The sequence below is a fragment of the Cuculus canorus genome, chromosome 13 (assembly GCF_017976375.1).
Source record: "Cuculus canorus isolate bCucCan1 chromosome 13, bCucCan1.pri, whole genome shotgun sequence".
Taxonomy (NCBI): domain Eukaryota; kingdom Metazoa; phylum Chordata; class Aves; order Cuculiformes; family Cuculidae; genus Cuculus; species Cuculus canorus.
In genome coordinates, this window is record NC_071413.1 from 3,192,778 (window position 1) to 3,212,171 (window position 19,394).

The 19,394-nt window shown below is 41.8% G+C and overlaps 1 protein-coding gene across 2 annotated transcripts in view; it reads right to left on the minus strand.

Annotated features, from left to right (window-relative positions):
• The window catches only part of GARRE1 (granule associated Rac and RHOG effector 1), a 60,174-nt gene that overhangs the window by 14,501 nt on the left and 26,279 nt on the right, over nucleotides 1-19,394 (minus strand). Inside the window, exons 1-7 of one of the 2 annotated variants that reach the window (XM_054078282.1) lie at nucleotides 18,100-18,121; nucleotides 15,756-17,091; nucleotides 7,331-7,534; nucleotides 4,835-4,975; nucleotides 4,467-4,562; nucleotides 4,177-4,338; nucleotides 3,095-3,253 (exon numbers count right to left, since the gene is read on the minus strand). In XM_054078282.1, the coding sequence (XP_053934257.1) occupies nucleotides 3,095-3,253; nucleotides 4,177-4,338; nucleotides 4,467-4,562; nucleotides 4,835-4,975; nucleotides 7,331-7,534; nucleotides 15,756-16,250 (1,257 nt within the window). In that variant the 5' untranslated portion in view covers nucleotides 16,251-17,091; nucleotides 18,100-18,121. Of the gene's footprint in view, nucleotides 1-3,094; nucleotides 3,254-4,176; nucleotides 4,339-4,466; nucleotides 4,563-4,834; nucleotides 4,976-7,330; nucleotides 7,535-15,755; nucleotides 17,092-18,099; nucleotides 18,122-19,394 lie in introns of those variants that run through there. The other variant, XM_054078283.1, reaches the window with a different exon arrangement.

Sequence of the window (19,394 nt, forward strand, 5' to 3'; positions counted from 1 at the left end):
ATTACTTTTTCCCTGTATTTGCACCAATTTAATTTTCTGTAATTTGGCAATCTGCAATTCAGCCACATTGCAATTATATCTGGGACAAGAAGAGATGAATGTAGGAGTCATTTTTGTCAACTCTCCAGAAAAATACTGTCTGCACTTCAGACCTGCAAGTCAGAACTAGAACTGAGTGGTGCAGACCTAGGTCAGCTTCTAGTAGCAGTGCCTGGGGGTGCTCCTGGGCTGGGCTTTGTTGGGGTTTTCACACCAATCCCTCCAAACCATTTTTATTTTTTTTACTAAAATTTTTACATTCCTCAACATTTGGCCAGTTATGACACCCGGGATTTAAACCTGACTGAGAGATTTAGTGCTTCTGTAATGCCTGTTGGTTTTTGCTACAGAACAATCTCCTAGCACAAAAAAGGATGGGTAGGGACTCCATTAAACCTTCTCCTCAGGACTCTGCGTGAGGCCAATTTGAAGTTTAAGCTAAATTCAGAGGATGAGTAGAAATATTCTCATACACATTACTTTTATTCAAACACGGAGAGCTCTTCAGCTGACCCAAATCTAACAATGCAATCCTTGCTGTACGCACTAAGATAAAACATGAAAAAGAGCACTTGAAACAATTATTTCTGATGTTAAAAAACTGAAGCCTAGAATAACCAAGCAAACCAAGTCACATCTCATTGTGCTTTGCACTCCAAGTGAGTTTCTTCTTAAAAGGCCCTCGGCAGAACAAGCTAAAGACGGTGGGACTGTCCAGGGAGGTTCTTTTTTAACCCTGGCATTTAAAGGACAGATTTACACATAATTCTGCACTAACGCGGACAGCTCAGTTTCTAAAAGCAGTACCGACTACGTAACATTGTCCCATGATTCATTTATCTGAGTTTTACACAAAATAAACTTAAAATAACAGCGTTCCCCCTCCCCGCCTGGCGGGTGCTTGCAGCATAGCTTCCTGTGCTTCAGACTGCTATTGTTCTTGCTTTACAGGTGTTTCCTCTCTCATCTCCGCCCAAAGAATGCTTTAAAGCAGCAAATTGCCATTTCTTGTCACTCCAAGCGGCTACATACAAGCATAATTGAATCTTTATAAATTACGTGCCATAGTTTTAAACAAGAAAAACCTCAACTCTCGCATCCTTCCCAACTGTAACAAATCAAAGTGAGAATGAATGAAGGAAAGCCTTGCAATTATTTTGCCATGCATACAGCTCATATCTGTCTCTTTGAAGACAGAAACTTGCCACTTTCAGCACTTGAGGTTCATGCTAAAATCTTTGGAGACATTCGTGATTCAGCACAAGCAATGGTCCTTCTGTCAGCACTGTCATTTGGGAAAATGTGTAAGGAACTTATGCTGACAGCTCTCCAAATGTGATGATTAACCTGGAGAATATCAGTGCTTCAATTACCAGCAGGTCTAACTTGTTATGTCTAGACTAGGGGACACCAGATTTCCAGAATCCCAAGTCCAAATGTGCCTCAGGCCACTCCTCACGTCTCATCAGGGCAGGACTTGGGTGTGTGCAACCCTGAAACCCCCTGGAAAGGAAGCGGTGGGAGGTGCAGCATCCTCCAAGGCATTCCTCATCCAGACACTCAGGAGCCAAGAACCCCTCCTGAGTTATGGCACAGGGTTGCTGAGAAAGTTTCTTTCTTGGCTTCACTTCCCATACCCTGCTGCTGACTCCCACCATCACACCATGAGCTATGGCAAGTGAAGATACAACCCCACTTAAACATATCCTTTTTTTCCTAGTTCTTCTTGTATTATATTAATATTTAATACATATTTTTCTTGAGAACACCTAAGTAGAAATGCCATCAATCCTACTACTCTGCAGTTGCTTTCTCTCCCTGCAAAGATACCATCTTGTAAAACTTCCTTATACGAAGTGGTTAATGCACCACCGCCTCCTGTCCTTAAATCCTGGTCTGTCTTCATTTTTAGGCCTTCTTTACATGAAAAGTCAGTTGATTTCCAGTATGATTTGAACCTACTTCTCTAACTGATACTTAGTATTGAAGAAACACTGAAGTAGAAATATCTGACAAATTTATTACTTACAATTTATCATTCACTGTAATTGGAGAACCTATTAATGGTACCAAGAACCATATGCACTAGGATGGGAGGTTGAGGTCAGTTCATCGGCTCTGTGGTTTGTTTGAAATATGTGGTATTTACAAAGTATGCAGCAATATGGATCCTTTCCCCAGAAATTACAATTGGTTACTAAGTCCTTACAGCCTGCCAGCACCTTGAACACAGAATCAGTTTATGAATCAACAAGTATTTAGCTCGTTGTAGGTTACAGATGTTCCAAAGAACACTTGACAAACTATTGTAGGTCACTGTGTACCTGTGTGCTCGTGTTTCCTTCCTATCCCATTGCATTCCTGCCCCCATTTTGTTTGTCCATTCAAATGAAAACTGACAGTAGTCCAAAAACCCTGTGTGTCCTGAATGAACACCTTATTAATGAAGAGACAGCAGAAATTAGTTAGGGGAGCACAAATGCACTTTCTTATCAGAGTATGTTTCAAGCATCTATTTTTAGCAACTGTTTAAATGCTGTAAAATCCATGAGATCTATTCCTAATGAAAACACATCTACAAGTTATTTCCTTGCCCTGTCCTCTGTTGGAGATGTCGTGCAGCACTACTTGGTGCAGAGAACTTCCTGGTTTATGCTGTGCAGGAAACACAGCTCCCATTCAAAGCAGAGGAAATGAAAAAGGTGGCAGTTTTTAAAGCTAATCAGAGAAGGGGGGAAGGAGTGTTCCCTTTTTAACGTGGCCATCTAGAAATCTGAGAAATCTTTCTATTTCACTATGCATTCCAAGAGTAATACCTTGTGTTCTCTCTAATAACTGAGAGTACGGAGTGCAGAGTCAACTACAGATACCATCTACGAACATGCATTCCACAAGGATACATTCTGTTCATAAATCAAGTTAGCTGCAGTGTTAAAAATGGAGAAGCATGAAGTAAGACACTGGCAATTGATTTCCCAACACTTTAAAATATCTAATTTCTCTTCAGAATGTTTAAGCAGCCTGTTTTTTGCTAAGTCTATTCATATTCACTTACCAGCCCAGCTTGGCCAAACAACAATTGCACAGCAGTTTTGCAGGCTCCTCGCCAAGTGGAAGGGCAAACCTGATTTAGTACTTCAGTAACAGGAGAGTCATCCCGGGGCGTAAGTCCATTATGGCATCCAGCTTCCTTAATCAGCTGCAGCATTGTGTGCTGAGGAAAAAAGAACAACTTCGTCACACTGAGAGCACGATTCGGCCATGTTCACAGCACTGCTTCCATCTGTATTTATCATTGCTGTACACATTCTTCAAGCAACTGTAACGTCTGTTACCTCTGAGCAGTCTGATATTACCCAAGAGCCCCACTGCCAAACAGAAACATGGAAAACCCTCTCTGCCACTTTAACACAGCAATTCTCAAAAGTCATAAACAATATTTTCGCTTATATTCTTACAAAATGGTTTAATCAAGAACTACAAAAAGCACTGCAAAAGCAGCTGAAAAGCAGCATTTTGAGCTGTGGATTTTTTTAACCTCTTCCAGGAACAAGGAACTGGGCTTATCTAAAAGCAGTGAAAATGCTATAAAATTGCCCAGATTAATTTCGAATGGACCACTTTTCGCAATCCTTAATACTCAAAACACAATTAACTGCTCCACAATTTTAAGTTCCTTTTGAAAAATTGATTAAAGTTTGTAAGAAGCCATTGAAAGGAGATTTGTTACAAAATATTTCTCAAGTAGCTCCCTTGGCACTAGAATGGCCTGGGCCAGACTAATTTTGGCACCCAAGAAGACAAAACCTGTGAAACCCATAACCTGGTCAGGGCATCTGTCAGGGCCCACCTTCCTCTGCACTACCTGACCAGTCTATTTCCAAAAACTTCACAGAAGTTTCATCACCTCCCAGACTTCCAGGCTTCCCTCAGACTGAAATCGATTTGCTCAGGTGGTTATCAGAGGCAGGCGTGGACCTACAATGCTATCAGCATCTTGTTTCCATAGGCAGTCAGGCTAAAAATATGCACTTTTAAATGCATATTTGGCACCAAACTTCTACTGTGGTTGTTCCCTGTATTTTAAGGGGTTGGGTTTTTCCCCTCCCCTCCCGCGGTCCGGTTCAGGGTTATTACCGTTTTCAGCTTCAGGTTCTCTGCTGCAGACTCATTAAAGGATATTCCTTTCAGGAAATGTGATCCGATCTGAACAGGTATGGTGGGCAGTTCACACTGAATTGGCTGAGGTGGAGTCTGTCTCCTGCCTGTTTGCTGGGCTTCAGCTTCACTGCAACAGCCCTGAAGTACCGAAGAACAAATCGATTTGACAAAATGGAGACATTAAATTCTAAAATTAGTCCTTTTGTTTAACAGTTATTGTCAAGAAGAGAAGGGACGAAAGACAGAGCAGGTTTAGCAGATCCTACCTGAAGACTTGCTTCGATAGCTTTTGGGTTCAAGTGGAAGCCAGCCTTCATTGCATATTCACAATGGCCTAAGCTCTCCAACGCCACTTTGTAAGCCTGACATGAAACAAAACGTTAGAACAGGCATATCAGCAGTGAGTACGTGGCCATTGTGTCCAGGTGCATAATGAGAACTGTTACATGGATTTACGCTACTCGGTTCTACAGCATACATGCATTTATAGTATGATTCCAATGCTGTAATTCTGGACTGCCTCTAGGCTGCCTGTGGCACACATTTCTGCAGCAACGTACTCCTTCCCCATTTCTTTCTTTGGCTCGCTGGCTGCACCGTGTGCATGTGGAAGCAGCAGGCTTTAACATCTCACCTGCAAAGCGCTGTCAATTTTCATGTTTAGTTCTTTGAGCTGATGCTCGGGAATTGCCACACTCTGTGAGCAGAAAAGTTGCTGCACTTCAATTCCTGCCAAACATCCATCGCAGCCTCTTTCTCGCAGCCGAGAAGTGGCCTGTAATGTAAAATAAAAATTCAGGGTAAGAAGGTTCAACATTAAACTGGGTCAAGCTTGATTAAAGTCTTAAAAGAGAGCAAAAAAAAGAGGAACCCACAGTTTAAAACATCACGAAGAAGATGAGAAGCAGGACCTGGCGGAGAAGATCTGAAGATTATTTATAGCTTATTAAACCTCTCCTGCTACTTTGAAAGTACAAATCTCATGTAATTTGTATAGCACATAGGTGTTGGCTGGCAACCTAATTCAACATTGTTTGCTGTTGCTATTTTAGTTCCCTCTCAGGATGAAGGATCCTGTTACATGGGCCACATGAGGACTGCAGTTACGGAGGAGGGACTTACAACTTCAACACAAAGGATGGTCTTGCCACAGAAACAGAAGATAGATTTAATCATGTGTGCAAACAATCCTGTGTACATAAGACAATATATTTTATAAAACTAAGGGCGTTTGTTGTGGTGCAATTTGAGAGGAGCCAAACAAGACTAAGATCAACTCAGCGCAGCGAGAGGAAAGCTTTATGTAATGTGATTTCGAAACACTAGAAATATGGAAACCCAAATATCCAGTTTTAACTGTACACTACAGAGCAGGATAAAACAAATAAAGCAACTCTCAACTGCATTTAAGGCCTCTGATGGGGCTTATTTTTCAGTCTAGGAAGGTGTTTTGCTCTGAAGCAGGATGCCTGAAGTGGGCATCTGTGGTATCACAGCCAATGGCAGACACATCACTCGCCACATCAACATAGCTAAAATTAGAGCATTCTCCAAATGAAACTCTTAAATAAAAGTAGAAATAGTTTTGAGCTACTGACAAAGTACCATTTTAAACTTGATTCTGAAACAGCAGCATGTTCTTCTGCCAGAGGCTGATTTCATAGGGAAATCATGGACTGCCTTCCACTCCACAGGGGGAAAAAATTGGGAAAGATTTCAGTATATCACATCTTCCTGCTACGAAAAAGACTTGTGTATCTGTCTATCTGCAATGATAAGAGAGATTTTAATTTATTTACAAAGCACAGGTTTTCCCTATGCTATCCTAAGACCCTGCAGAAATCCTTCAGATGAGTTATTTTAGTCAATCATATAGAGAAGTTTCTTCTGCTGTTATTCTGGAACAGTGGACAATCTGGATTCTCCTCCTGCCCATGTATGATTAATATAGGATTTGATTAGTGTAATACTTCTACTGAACTCAATTTCGAAATACAGGCTGTACTAACAGAAATAACTGAGGTGGGCTGTAAGGAGGTAAGAAGGAACTGCAACCCTAAATTTAATTTTAACCATGTTTTAAAACAACTTGATAGCAATTGCAGGGCGTTTCTAGAAATGGTAGCACAGTTTTAAGGGACTAAGGATATTCAACATACAATTAGTTACTTTTATGCAAAAGGAGTAACACTATACTAGGATTAGTCCTGTTACAATTACCTGCAATACATCCAGAGCACTCCCAAATCCTTATTTTATCCAGAGAAATAAATTTACACTGAGGTAAAAATTACAACTATGAAGGCAGAATTATTTGTAAAGGAAGAAGGTTTGCTTTTGTACACCTTGCAGATGTGAGCTGATAAATGGAAACCCCGATAAGGGTTCCAGTCAGGGTGATGAACCTGCCTGTCTGGGCTGCCAAATGAGACCTCAATGGCAGATGCTCCAAGTTACTTGAATTTAAGGAAAATACACACTCAGTGCCTGAATCCATTTTGAACAATCCGTCTGCAGACCTCAGTAGCGCAAGGGAATGCAGAAAAGCTCACAGAATTCATTTTCTTTGTAAAAGACTTTGTTCATCATAAAAATAGAGGATTCCACAGCTGGCAAGTGTTTGTGAAAACACGGATCAAGCAATATCAAACTTAACAGCATGAAGACACAAGTGCTATAAGTTACAGTAAAGATTTAGGTATAAATTAGAATTAATTCTCAAAATTTAAGACGAATAGACATTATATATAGGTTTTTTATCAAGATTTTGCTCTGGTTTTGCAAAGACTTTTCTGTTTGTTGTTTTTTAAATTCCCTCTGGCTGCTAAACCACATTTGAACATTGCTAATTCATTACTAATAACAAAAAGCTGTTTCTGCTGTTTGCGCACCTCGTATGTACAACCACACCACAAAGAACACTTTACAGAGGGCAAAGACAGTGTAATTGCCATAAACGTAACACAAGTTTTAGCGTCTGCAACTGACTGCACCTGTTGCCCCCTTCAAATGCAGCATGTCTTTAAAATCAAAGACTTTCTTCCTTTCATAGGGCATCCAGCCCGAGTCCAGGTTTCACTGACTCTGTCATATCACTAAACACACTGTCACTCCAGCAAGACCTCCGTACCTCTGCCGCTCCTCTCCATGATCTTATTGCGTCTTCCAGCTCATTTGTGGGACCTGAATTTGAGGCTCCAGCCCCACTAACATTTTTCCTCTCCTGAGCTACAGCTTCAAAGCAGGAGTGAGCCACTGGCTGGACCTTCTGCAGTGCCTGCGAGAGGAACTGGAAGTGGACCTGCATCACTGTCAGGAAACATCGCCCGAGTACCTGCGGGAGAAGAGACAAACCAGTTTCAAGCACATAGCTTTCAAAGAAGTTTCCCTTCTTCCTTTTTCTTCAGTGTAAGGAACTAAGTTATATGCAGATTTTTTAATTAAAATAACACTTCAGACCATGAGTAGCAAAGGATATTTAACCAGTTACTTAAAATCAGGTGAGCAGTGCATAAGCAGTGGTTTGTGTGAATTAAAGGGATGATCAGACTGATACCAGGTCATTTTCACCTCTACATCAAAGTTATGGTTATCTGAGGAATGAAGAACTTAAGTGACTTAGCAATATTGAGCAGTGAAAACAATACAAAACCACAAAATACAAACACATTATTACAAGGACAAAAAGTCAACAGAAAAACCCTCTCATACGCAGACCTTGCTGAACAGATGCTAAAACCCCAAAACTTACAAATGTGAACAATTTTGAAACATTAGGATAAACATCAGAGAAGTTAAATCCAGCAGCTTATGTTCCAAGGAGAGCCATAACCAGCAATAACATCAAACCCACCTGCCACACACTACAGCAGCAGGCAGCGCCATTTTTAGCACATAACAGCAACTGCAGAACACGCACATGAAGTTGCAGCCCCGTCACTGGCACTGTCTGACGGGAACTGCTAACGTGGGAACAAATCCTCTCTGCAGAACATTGCACTGAAATGGGTCACGCAATACTCGCTCGGAAAGCCCGAGGAAAGGCAGGGAAGCAGAGGGCTGCCAGTCCTTCCCCACGTGCCCTGGGCAGCACCAGCATCACGCTGGGGAAGGGCTGCCCGCCTCTGCCAGTCAGAGCGGGACTCTGCGTTCTGCACCTCCTTCCCCGCACGTTTCCATGATGAGAACTAGGACTGAACGCAGACAGGTGCCTCAGTTACCGCAGGAGAAACAAAGCAGATCACACAAACAGAGGATTCCGGTGTGGAAGAACATAGAGTCGTGCAGCCACCCAGGACAACCCGAGGAGCAAAGCCCCTGGAGCAGGAGGGCTCTGTCCACTGCGGGCAAAAGCTCACAGCAAAGCACAACCAGAAGGCAGCACACCGAGCATTGTCCAAAGCGCTGCACAAGTACTTAACAGCTATCGGGTGTGTTTTGTTTCTTTTACGCAGTTTGTCACACCAAGAGGTTTAAAATGTACGTTTGACTTTGATTTATTAAAAAAGACTCAACTTGAATTCCATTTTAGGAATAATTCATAGAATACACAGATAACACACTAAGCCATCGTGCCTTGGAGCAAATAAATCTGCTGGCTTATTTTCAGCTACATTCTTCTGGAATAAAAATATTCAGACACAAAGATCTTACTGGCAGGACTCTGCAGTCACACGCACAGCTATATGCATTAACTATCTACTTCAGAGAACCAGTGGTGGCAATGCTTTTTTCCACTCCATCCGGACTCCTTTTGACATTCCATTCTGGTTCAATCACTTCCCTTCTTTGTACAAAGCACAAAATTAAACATTTTTGGTACTTTGACTGACCTCTGAAAGTGGAGTTTGCCTTATTAAAAAGACAGTCAGCAAATGATAAAACTAATAAAACTCCAATTTTCCTGGCTACAAGATTAAAAAGCTTTATAAGAAAACTGCAGGAAAAAGACAACCGGCAGTCTGAATATTTCTGTGTAGGAAGAATGCAGTTCTCAGGGGAAGAAGAAACTAGGACTCATTAGGAATTTCAAGCCGATTAAGTTTCAAAGAATATTTAAGGTACAGAGGTTGAAGTTTCCTCTGCCTGGGAATAATGCTCAAAATAAACAAACGATTTAGTTTTTAAGTGGCAGCACACAACATTCCTGGTATAATTTACAATGTTAAGCAACAGAGATAAATAGTAACATCTGCTTTACTGAGCTTTTTTTCTGTTTGAAAAATAATCTATTACAGTCTTCCTCAGAATGGGTAAGAAAGGTTTAACTGCTTAAATAAAACCCAAAGGGTGGTGGATTTTTGCACTATTAAACACTCACTGCAGATGCTGAACTCATTTTGCTTTAAAGTTCACTTCTTGAGGGTCTTCTGAAGAGCTGAAAATCTGTTTAAAATACGGGAAAGAAGAGCAGTTGCCACCAGTTTAACACACACAGCCAGGGCTGGCCAGCAGTTACCAAGTGCGGAAAGCAACACACCAAAACCTCTGTTGCGAAACCTGCAGAACAACATCAGCACATGGATGTGGTTTTTTTCCACAGTTAGAGAGAACCACCATCTCTTTTTTAGTTTATTTTTTCCTGCTTTCACCCTGCAGAATTGTTTGCCTCTCCTGCTTTAGACCACAATAAGAATGAACCAAAACCTACAGACTACGTAGCGACCGAAGATGAACTGGAATCATCACAGGTGTCAACCACTAAGGGTTTTCTCGGTAGTGGTGGTGTTTTATTAATACATTCCTTAGTATCATTTATATTGCATATACAATGATGTCGTCAGCTTGCAAACTTCTGCCCCAAGAAATACAGCTCCTGCACCTTTGCTTTCCCAACCCACCACAGGTCAGACGGCCGCCTCCCTCAGCCACTGAACAACCTTACCTAAAGCAATCTCTCTTTCTGGTTAGGCAGCTGGAAGCAATGAGGCTTTTTAGGGAGGCCTCCCTTCAGACTTCTTTGTTTCTGAAATGGGATGAGTTTAACTGAACTGGTTACACACAAACAGGAGCAGGCGGAGGTGCAGGGTTGGGTTACCCTGTCCCATATCTTCCTCTCACAATCCACTTTGGAATAGTTTGCGGAATAAAGCGCACATATACAAGTGCTGGATTTCAGTGCTGAACAGTGATGCCACACAAATTCCCTGGCAAGAGAGTCATATACAATAGCTTCTTTAAAACAGAACACTCCTACTAATGAAGTTAGCAAATAACCAGTGTCAGCCTTCCAAAGCCGATACAAACACTGACCTGCACTTCCAAGTACCATTTGATGTAGTAGAATTTATTTTCTTTTTTTGGGGGTGGGTGGGAGTGGAGACAAGACCATTTCCATGTTCAAGTAAAACTCTCAAAAAACCAAAACACTGCGACAAACTTATTCTGGGATTCTGTGGTTCCCACTCCCTTCATTTCCCTTAAGAGGGTTCTTAATGGCTTTTGTTAACAACAAACCCTGTGCACAACTTGTCTACCCTCTGTAAAGACCAAATTAAAACACCAGTATATTGAAGTTAACAATCAGCTGTGACTCAAACTAGTGCACCAGATTTCTTTCCCACATGTTACTGAAAAGGGGCAGAATATTATTCTTTTTCACTGTGTAGCAACACCACACAGTTTGGAAGAGTGATGTAATGACCAACACCTCCAAAGGAAGAAAATCCTGCTCAGTGGAAGAGTTATCTCCAAGATAAACCAGATTCCAGCAGAAACCACACCTTCACAGCAACAGTGTTGGGAGATACCGGTAACCCAAGAGACTCTGTTCTGATAAGAGTCAGCCTGAAAGCCCAGTAGTCATAACCTGATATTGACTGATACCAAAATGCTAACTACAATTTAGCAAAAAATATCATCCAAGTGCTAAGCATTTTAGGAATAAAAAGCAACAATGAAAACGTAATACAAAATATTTCTGAGGACAATGCTAGCAGATCTGAGAGCAGACTGTGAGATCATAGACCAAGACAAAGAGTACAATGTCATCCCAGCAAGCCGCAGCACTTTCTCCTGATCTGAAGTAGGGTTTTGCTACTAACAGTTTGCCACCTCAGAAAACTGAGGCCAATCTCTGCAAATCACAGAAAAGATCATAATTAAAAAAAAATATTTAAGTTGGGCTTTCTGATGTTTACTAAGGAAAGCTTACATTTTATATTTATTCAGACATTTTTGTCCCACAAGCTTCTTGTTAAAAAAAAATCTTCAGTTATTTAATACACATAAAAGCCAAAAACCATCTCCATTTAATGCAAAACAGAAGGTCCAAGTAAATACCTTGTGCCCACTTGTGCTTCCCAGTTGTTCAGGAAGGCCACACATACATCTATCATTACCACCACTTCTAAGACTTTTTACACAAGCTCCAGGTAACTAAAACAAGATTCTTTCATTGTATTTTGCAGCACTGAGGTGGCTGCAAAGCATTACTAAAGCTAAGGAAACACACAAACTTGTTTCTATTTTAATTTTTTTCCCCCTCATAGGATTTCCTTCACCGCTTTCATTAACAGAAGCGCAGCTTTACTGCATTCTGCCAGGTAACAAACCTTAAACAGCAGATCTGGAAAATGACTTAAAGCACAGTTTTGCTCCCCCTATTTCCAAGCTGTTCCTCAGCCAGACAGGAACAAAGCACCTGAGAATTCATAGGTTTCTGAAAGAGGAAAAGGGAAGGCAGAGAACCAAATTCAGCATTTGCATTTCTGACACTGAGAAACCTTGGGAAACTCCATCCACCACCACCACTTTGATCAAGAGAAGTCACCTTGCACACCTTGGCAGACAGCTCTGCACTAGCAAACTCTGCTCTGCTAAAACCCCAATAAATTAAAACCTCACCCACTGCTGCTACAAGTCCAGGTTGCGCAACCTTTTTTATTCCAAATCCAGAGTATGCTTATCAGAACATGAAAGTTTGTTGATATCACATTCCCTGGGCTAGAACCTATTGCATCAAAATGTGTGGGGCAACTCGGAAAAGCTACAGCTTTCTCCTAAGTTTCTAAAAGCAGATCGGCCCTGCTTGCATTTCTCTTTCTTCCTCAAAACATATGGCCTTTGTGGAGGAAGGCTTAGGAAAAGTAAGTTTGCCTTAGCTGGTCTCATGCACAGAAAAAGCCTCACTCAGGTCTGTCTAGTGAATTTGGGGTTCTGTCCCGCCACCCTACCAGGCATTACAACTCGCTTCCCACTGCTTCTGTAACACCAGGCTTCATCCCTCATGTAAGCAGCTCTGGAGCAGAAGATTGCTGAGCTGCCCCTCAGACATCCGACCATCCCTCAGTCCCTTCTCAAACAGGGTTGCAAGTTCTTTCAGCCATCTACCAGAGAAGCTGCAAAAGTAACTCAGTTTTACTTTACTGCTTGCTTGTGTTTTCCCAGGACAAAATTACACTGCCTCTCTCACACTCTTTTCCCTTGTTTCCCTGGTCAGTGAACTCTGATAAAGTCAACAGAGTCCTTTATAGTTTTCTCCTTCCAATGTGAGTTTTTTCATCTTGCTGGTGGTTCCATGAAATGCTAACCTTTCTACAGATGATGGGGGGAAAAGAATACCCAAACCACACCTTCCTTTTTTCATTAGAATTTCAGCATAAATAGCTGAGTCCTCAAATCACAGAAAAGCAGAGCAGGAAAGAGTCTCAAAAGGTCATCCTAGCAAGGAGCAATTCCACCTGGGTCAGATTTGCTCACTGCAGGTTTAACCTGTTCTGTAAGTCCATCATAGTGGAGGCTCCATACCTTTGTAGCAATCCACGTCAGTGCTTCACTAACATTACAGAGCACTTCCACAACAACTAACATGAATCTTTCCTTCTGAATTTTAAGTTCATTACTTAAATGTGGACATGAAGAACAGAACGCTGCCATGTCTGCTGGTGGCTTCTTACATACCTGAACAAGTCTGATTTCCCCTCTTAGCTTTATCTTCTGTAGAACCAGCCCTCCCACCGTGTCCTGTTTCTGCAGCCTTGTTTCCTGGGTGTCCGTCTACTCTTGTGACTCCCCTCTGACGTCTCTCCAGTTGCTCAGTGTTTCTCAAAGTGCAACAGCACTGGTGCGTGGGTGCACTGCTGAGTTTAAGGCCATAATGACCGAAGTGAAGAGACTTTGAATGCTCATGGTTCTCGCAGGTTGTAGTCGTGTTAAACATACGACAACCGTGTCTCTGCACAACAGCAACAGCACTGGTATCTTATTTACAACTCCACAACACCAACTCCTACTCAACACACAATGGCCCTGAGCCCTAGAGCTGCTCTTGGAACCACTGCCCAGTGGGTCCTGTTTCTGAGACTGAACACTTGTATGTAAATACTGCATCATTCCATTGTCCCTTTGGAATTCCATCCCAACTGCAAAACTCAGTTTTTTATTTTTAATTCAGCAGGTCTTCCAGCACACTTATATCATGTACTTTCGAGTCACCTACAAACTTAAATACATTCTCTACGCTGGCCTTACCCAGGCCCTTTGCAAAAGTGAGCAACTGGTAACAGCCTCCCAGGCACAGTCACTCATCGGGCTTGCCCAGTCATCTAAACCATACTCCCTGGCTAACAACCATGTGAGTCAGTGGCAAATCCTTACGTTTTGCTGGCACTTAAGCAAAAGCAGAGTGCAATACTTGTCTAATTATGAGAAAGTTCGCACAAATCTTGCATATTGACTTTTTTTAAACCTGTGTGCAAGATGCAGTTTTAATTAAGAAAAGGCACAAGAAAGTACAACAAGTGGTTCAAGATCCACAAGATATGCCTAAAAAGAAAATAAAGCGATCCAGCCCTTCTGCCTACATTCTCTTTACACGTGCTCCCACCACCGAGCTACCCGGTGGAGAGAGGAGCACAGGCACACGCAGACCTGTGGAACAAGGGTGAGGTCAATACAGGGAAAGCAGAGACTAAAGCAGGATTCTCTGCCCTGGCTTCAAGCTGGCAGGACGGGCAGTACCTGATGCAAACCAGGCTTTGCTTTTGCCCATGACCTCCACTCCCTGCTGAAGCAGCTTTCTCCCCACAGGGTGTGGGGCAGGGTGTGAATTAGCACCTAGAATCGCTTGCCCAGGTTAGAAAAGCAGAATACAGACAGCTGCAAACACTTTGTAAGACAGAGCTTCAGAAAACTCCTAAAACCTGATAGTGTTTCACTTGGTTTTACTTTCTTTTTATTTAAGAAGTCTTCCAGCCCAGCTATTCCCAAGGTCTTTAGTTACATAAATTCACACCGATTGTTAAATTTTACAAAAGTATTCTTTCCTACAGCCTTCACTAATAGTGATGTTACTAATTTACTTTCCTAAATACCAGCCTGCAGATGACATCTATAACCAACAGAGACAAAACCTTACCTCACACTACACTAAACATACAGTGAAACTGTCAGTCATATTTCTTACTACAATTATGTACTAAAATAGTCCTCTACTTAACTACTCGATTAGTTTTGCAGTTATAGAAAGCAGATAACGCTTGAAGCATGTGTGAACAACATTCAGCCTTACAAAGTCCCCTGAAATACACAAAAAATAAGATAGCTCAATAATATGTTTTCCACTCAGGATGGAATTCTGTAGGAATAACGTTGCAAAGACTGCTGTAAAGTAAAGAAACATCAAAACATGAAGAAAAACCTAAAACACCGGGGATCTCTACATGACTATCCCTTGACACTGCCTGTTACAGAATTAAGGCACTTATAACAGGAGGAAAACCCAGACATACCCAGCCAGGCATGATGAGAGCTGGGGATCCTCACTTGACCTCAAAACCTCTCAATTCTGACTGCTGGGCGTTTGCTGCCAGCGTATAAAAATCACAAGACCAATTTTTACAGCAGAATTCTCACTCTAACATCATATTTTCCTTTTCAGCACAACAGCTAAAAGCAACAAAAATGTTTTCAAGAGTGCTAAAACATAACTTTACACAAATTTTGATTGTTAGTCAACTAATATGCAGTTCTACACAAACACTGAGGACAACATGCTGCTTCCAAGTGTTCAGGTGGCCCCTCAGAATGGATAGCACTCAAGGAAGTATACATTAACTTAAAATATGATGGCTTAATATGATTAGAAAATTGCTTAAAACTTGTGTTCAGATGGTTTGGAGAGGTAGGGTGCTGTGTTTTTTTCGTTCCGCATTATCATTGTTTCAGAACTAAACCTGGTTTCCCCAAAGAAGACAGGGTGTAGCATTGCTGGTTATATACTTAGATCATAGAGAAGATTACCATTTAGAATTGTATAGGTAGTACAATTTAATTCTAAGTCATCTCTCTTCTTTCATGAAATCTTTAAATGTAGTACAAGCTCTGATTCAGAAATCCCCACTAAAGACCTAATTCAGCACAGCTGGAAGTCAGGCACTGCACATGACCTCATACCTTCAAGAAGAGAACATCAGAAATGAAGAGTTTCTCTCTTTACCAGCACTGCCCACAAATACAGAACAAGGCAGAGAGAATCTTTGGTGTAGAAGAAAAGTCCAGTGAAGAAGGAATGACACAAATTCACATGCAAAACAGTATCCCCCAAGGTAGCTTACCTCAATGTCTTGTAGGCTGAACTCTTTTTGATCTTTAAAGTTCGCAGCTCCTGCGCTCAGTTCCATCAGCATTTTTGCTATTTCTGGTTTTATTGCTGCTGTGAGTCGACTCGCTGCTTCCATGACATGTTCCTGCACGTCTTTCAGTTGCATAGCTGCCTTAGAATAGTGCGAGTTCCTAAATACACTGCTGAAAAGGTCTGTAAGGAAAGTGCTCGTACGGCAAAACACGTTGAGTGCATCCAGATATTTGGAGATTCCCTGCTGGATGTCTGCGATCGGAGTAGTGTGGGACACTGGGAGGTTGCAGCTGCCCGCAGCAGCTGAGGAGACCAAAGGGGACGCTGGGGTTGTAGATGCCAGCGGTGCGCTCAGGGTCCTGCCCAGCTCAGGGATTTGATACTGCTGGTGTTGCTGCACTTTCTGCTTGGACCCGCCAAGCAAAAAGCGCCGCTTATAGTCCATTTTGCTTTCTTGTGCACTACAGCAATACATAAGTGAGTGCTTGTCCAAAGACTTCTCCAATTAACAATCACTTGTCAAATTCCTTCCTCAAACACAGAGCTACGTACAGTAACAGTGGAGGACTGTGTACATAGGTTTCACAAAAGGCATTTCAAAAAGGCAAGCGTCTGTATAATCTGTATCAGCAGTGAGAAAGGCAGCAGATTTGCTGACTTCGTAGTTTCAATGTTCAGTGCAGCCCTGCTGCAGTTACAAACTGTACTCAAAAAGCAAGCCGAAGTATCTTAATGCTCTGTCTCTGGTTTGGTATTTCACTCCGCACACAGGAAAAGCTACGCTGGAGCAGAGAAGTTATCGCCTACAATTTCTTCACAAGCATATTACTGTCACTTGCTGTTAAGTCTACAAAAGTTATTTCTGTCAATGCACATAAGTTTAGAAGCAATACCTTAATACAATTTTCCCATTATTAGTATCAGGAAAAGTGGAGCAAACCACTGATCAACAGCGATTATAAAAGCAGTGCAGAGGCTCCTTCCTTGAAAAAGCAAATCCTTATGTCAGCAGATCAAATATCTTCAAATGTCTCGACAGATCCAGTCTGCCAAATTATTTCACTTGTAGTGTCTCTTCTTAATACTGGAGGGGGGGGGGGGGAATCTGGACTCTGTTTACAGAAGACTTTGCAAGTATAAGCTATTAAAAATTAGACTGTTTATTATTGCAAGCCTTCTTCCCCTTTCCTTGTGTGTTGAGGTAGTTGTTTCCGTTGTAACGTTAAGAAGTGGTGCTTCCAGACTGCATTTGCCCTCAATTGTAGACTCAGAACAAAAATGCACAAATGTATTTGTAAGGCCTCTAGGTCATTTTCCTGCAAAAAGAAAAAAAAAAAAGGTATAAAATGTTAGGGAATGTTATGAGAAGGCTTAAGCTTTTAGCTCCCGCAGGGTCCCAGTGTACTCCTCTGGGCATGCGTTGTCAACACAACACACAAGATCAAAAGGGAGGGAGAGTTGCACGCAGTTTAAAAGGCAGGGACAAGCTGGTGTCATCCTGTTAATAAACTCGACGCTGCTGATGTTTTCTTACCAGTTCTCCCATCCTAGACTGTCAAACTAGAGCTAATCCCCAGTGCAACCCTTACCCAATTAATAACAGGGCAGGGCTATTCATAAAGAGCTCGAGGGGAGTTGATCACATTTTCTAACCTCATCCTTTTAAAATGACTTAAGAATTGTCAATGAAACCTTTCTTCACGCACAATAATTTACTGCAGAAATCTGAGACCCACAGTACTTTACTACATCAACAAATACAGGTCCTTATTTTTTTTCCAATAGAAGCTCCGTCAGGGGAGGTTCAGGTTGGATATCAGAAAAAAATTCTTCACAGAAAGAGTCATCGGGCACTGGAACAGCTGCCCAGGGAGGGGGGAGTCACCTTCCCTGGAGGTGTTTAAGGAATGGGTGGATGAAGTGCTTAGGGACATGGTTTAAGGGAGTGTTGGGAATGGTTGGACTCGATGATCCAGTGGGTCCTTTCCAACCTGGTGATTCTATGATTCTATTCTATGATTCTATTCTATGATTCTATTCTATGATTCTATTCTATGATTCTATTCTATGATTCTATTCTATGATTCTATTCTATGATTCTATTCTATGATTCTATTCTATGATTCTATTCTATGATTCTATTCTATGATCTGCCCACATCCTAACTGAGATGAGCTGAAAAATATGACCCACATCCCATTTTGGGATGACGGACACCATCTACCCCATGCAAGGCAGAGTTGCCCAGCAGATTGGCCTAAATAACACTCTCGTCAGACATTTAAGTAGGAAGGGAATACAGCTTCTAGCACTGCCCTGCTCACCAACTCCAATGCAGCCACAGAGTAAGAGTGCTTTCTTGAAGGCCTTTGTGGGAAGGTGAACAGAGCCTGAGCAGTGAGGGAGGGCCAGTTTGCAGCAGGAGATGCTCTAGGTCAGGCTGGAGGGACTGGAGCTTCTGGAAAAGGGCATGAAGATTGTTAAACCCTTACCCTTGGCCTCACACAGCTCTCAACTGTCAGGGCCCGGCATCTCCTGATCACGTTTACAGGTCAAAATCATATATCCATACCATAGTCACAGCTATGCTAGGAGCTCATTTGCATACCTGTATATATAAACTTTATATAAACACACACATGTATTCTTTTTCTGTATCTATACACGTGTGTGATAGGAGACTTTTTTAATGCACTATGAATTTATAGCTTGTTAATTAATCCCAGCTCAATCATCTCCCTTTCTTCTGTGCCCACCAGAACTGCATGGACCTCAGCACCTCTGACCCCACCAGCTGGATCAGGGCAGAAACCCCACACAGGGTCCTGGACAGGGAACTTCTGACAACTGTGAGGGAGAAATGTTCTGTAACATTTCTTGAGACTGCAAAAGACACTGATGAACCATGACAGGACGTTATCAGAAGGAAAGCATAATGTAGAGCAATACAATTTGTTCAATCAGTTTATGCAGTCCTAGCTATTAGTCACGCTTCAGGCCACTCTCTCCTATGCATACATGTAACGTGATTTCATCAAATAAGGACATTCTTATCCTTACTGCAGTGTACTAGGCTAATATTAAATACAGGAAAGAACCCTTTAATTCAACAACAAAATGTTCCTTTAGCTTCATATTTGAGATATGAAACCTGTATTAATATTGTCAAAATGGCTGGGGAACAGAGATTTTATCTTCAGTCAAAATTCCTTATTTCCACCTGTCTGAAGAAACAAGATATCAATTCCTTCCCATAATCTGTTTTGACATATATGGATGATACAAAACCCCACAGATAGTGAAGCCAGCAAGGCTTCAGCAAGACAGAGCAGGTCAAAACCACGACAGAGCCAGAGTCTCACACCCACTGAAACAACAGACATATGAGTTCTTCAGGAAGTCACTGCTGCTGATGGTTCTGCTTCCAAGATCCAGAGCAAATATTCTTCCGCATTCCCACTTGTAAAAACACGATAAAGAGATAACACACAGCAGAAATTCCCATACACGGTACAGCACCTCCTAGTAAAGTATTCCAAGCTCATTACTTTCTTTTGTAATTACTTTATACTTCTCTCAATATTCACCTTGAAGGCATTAAAACTCAATAAACCCATTA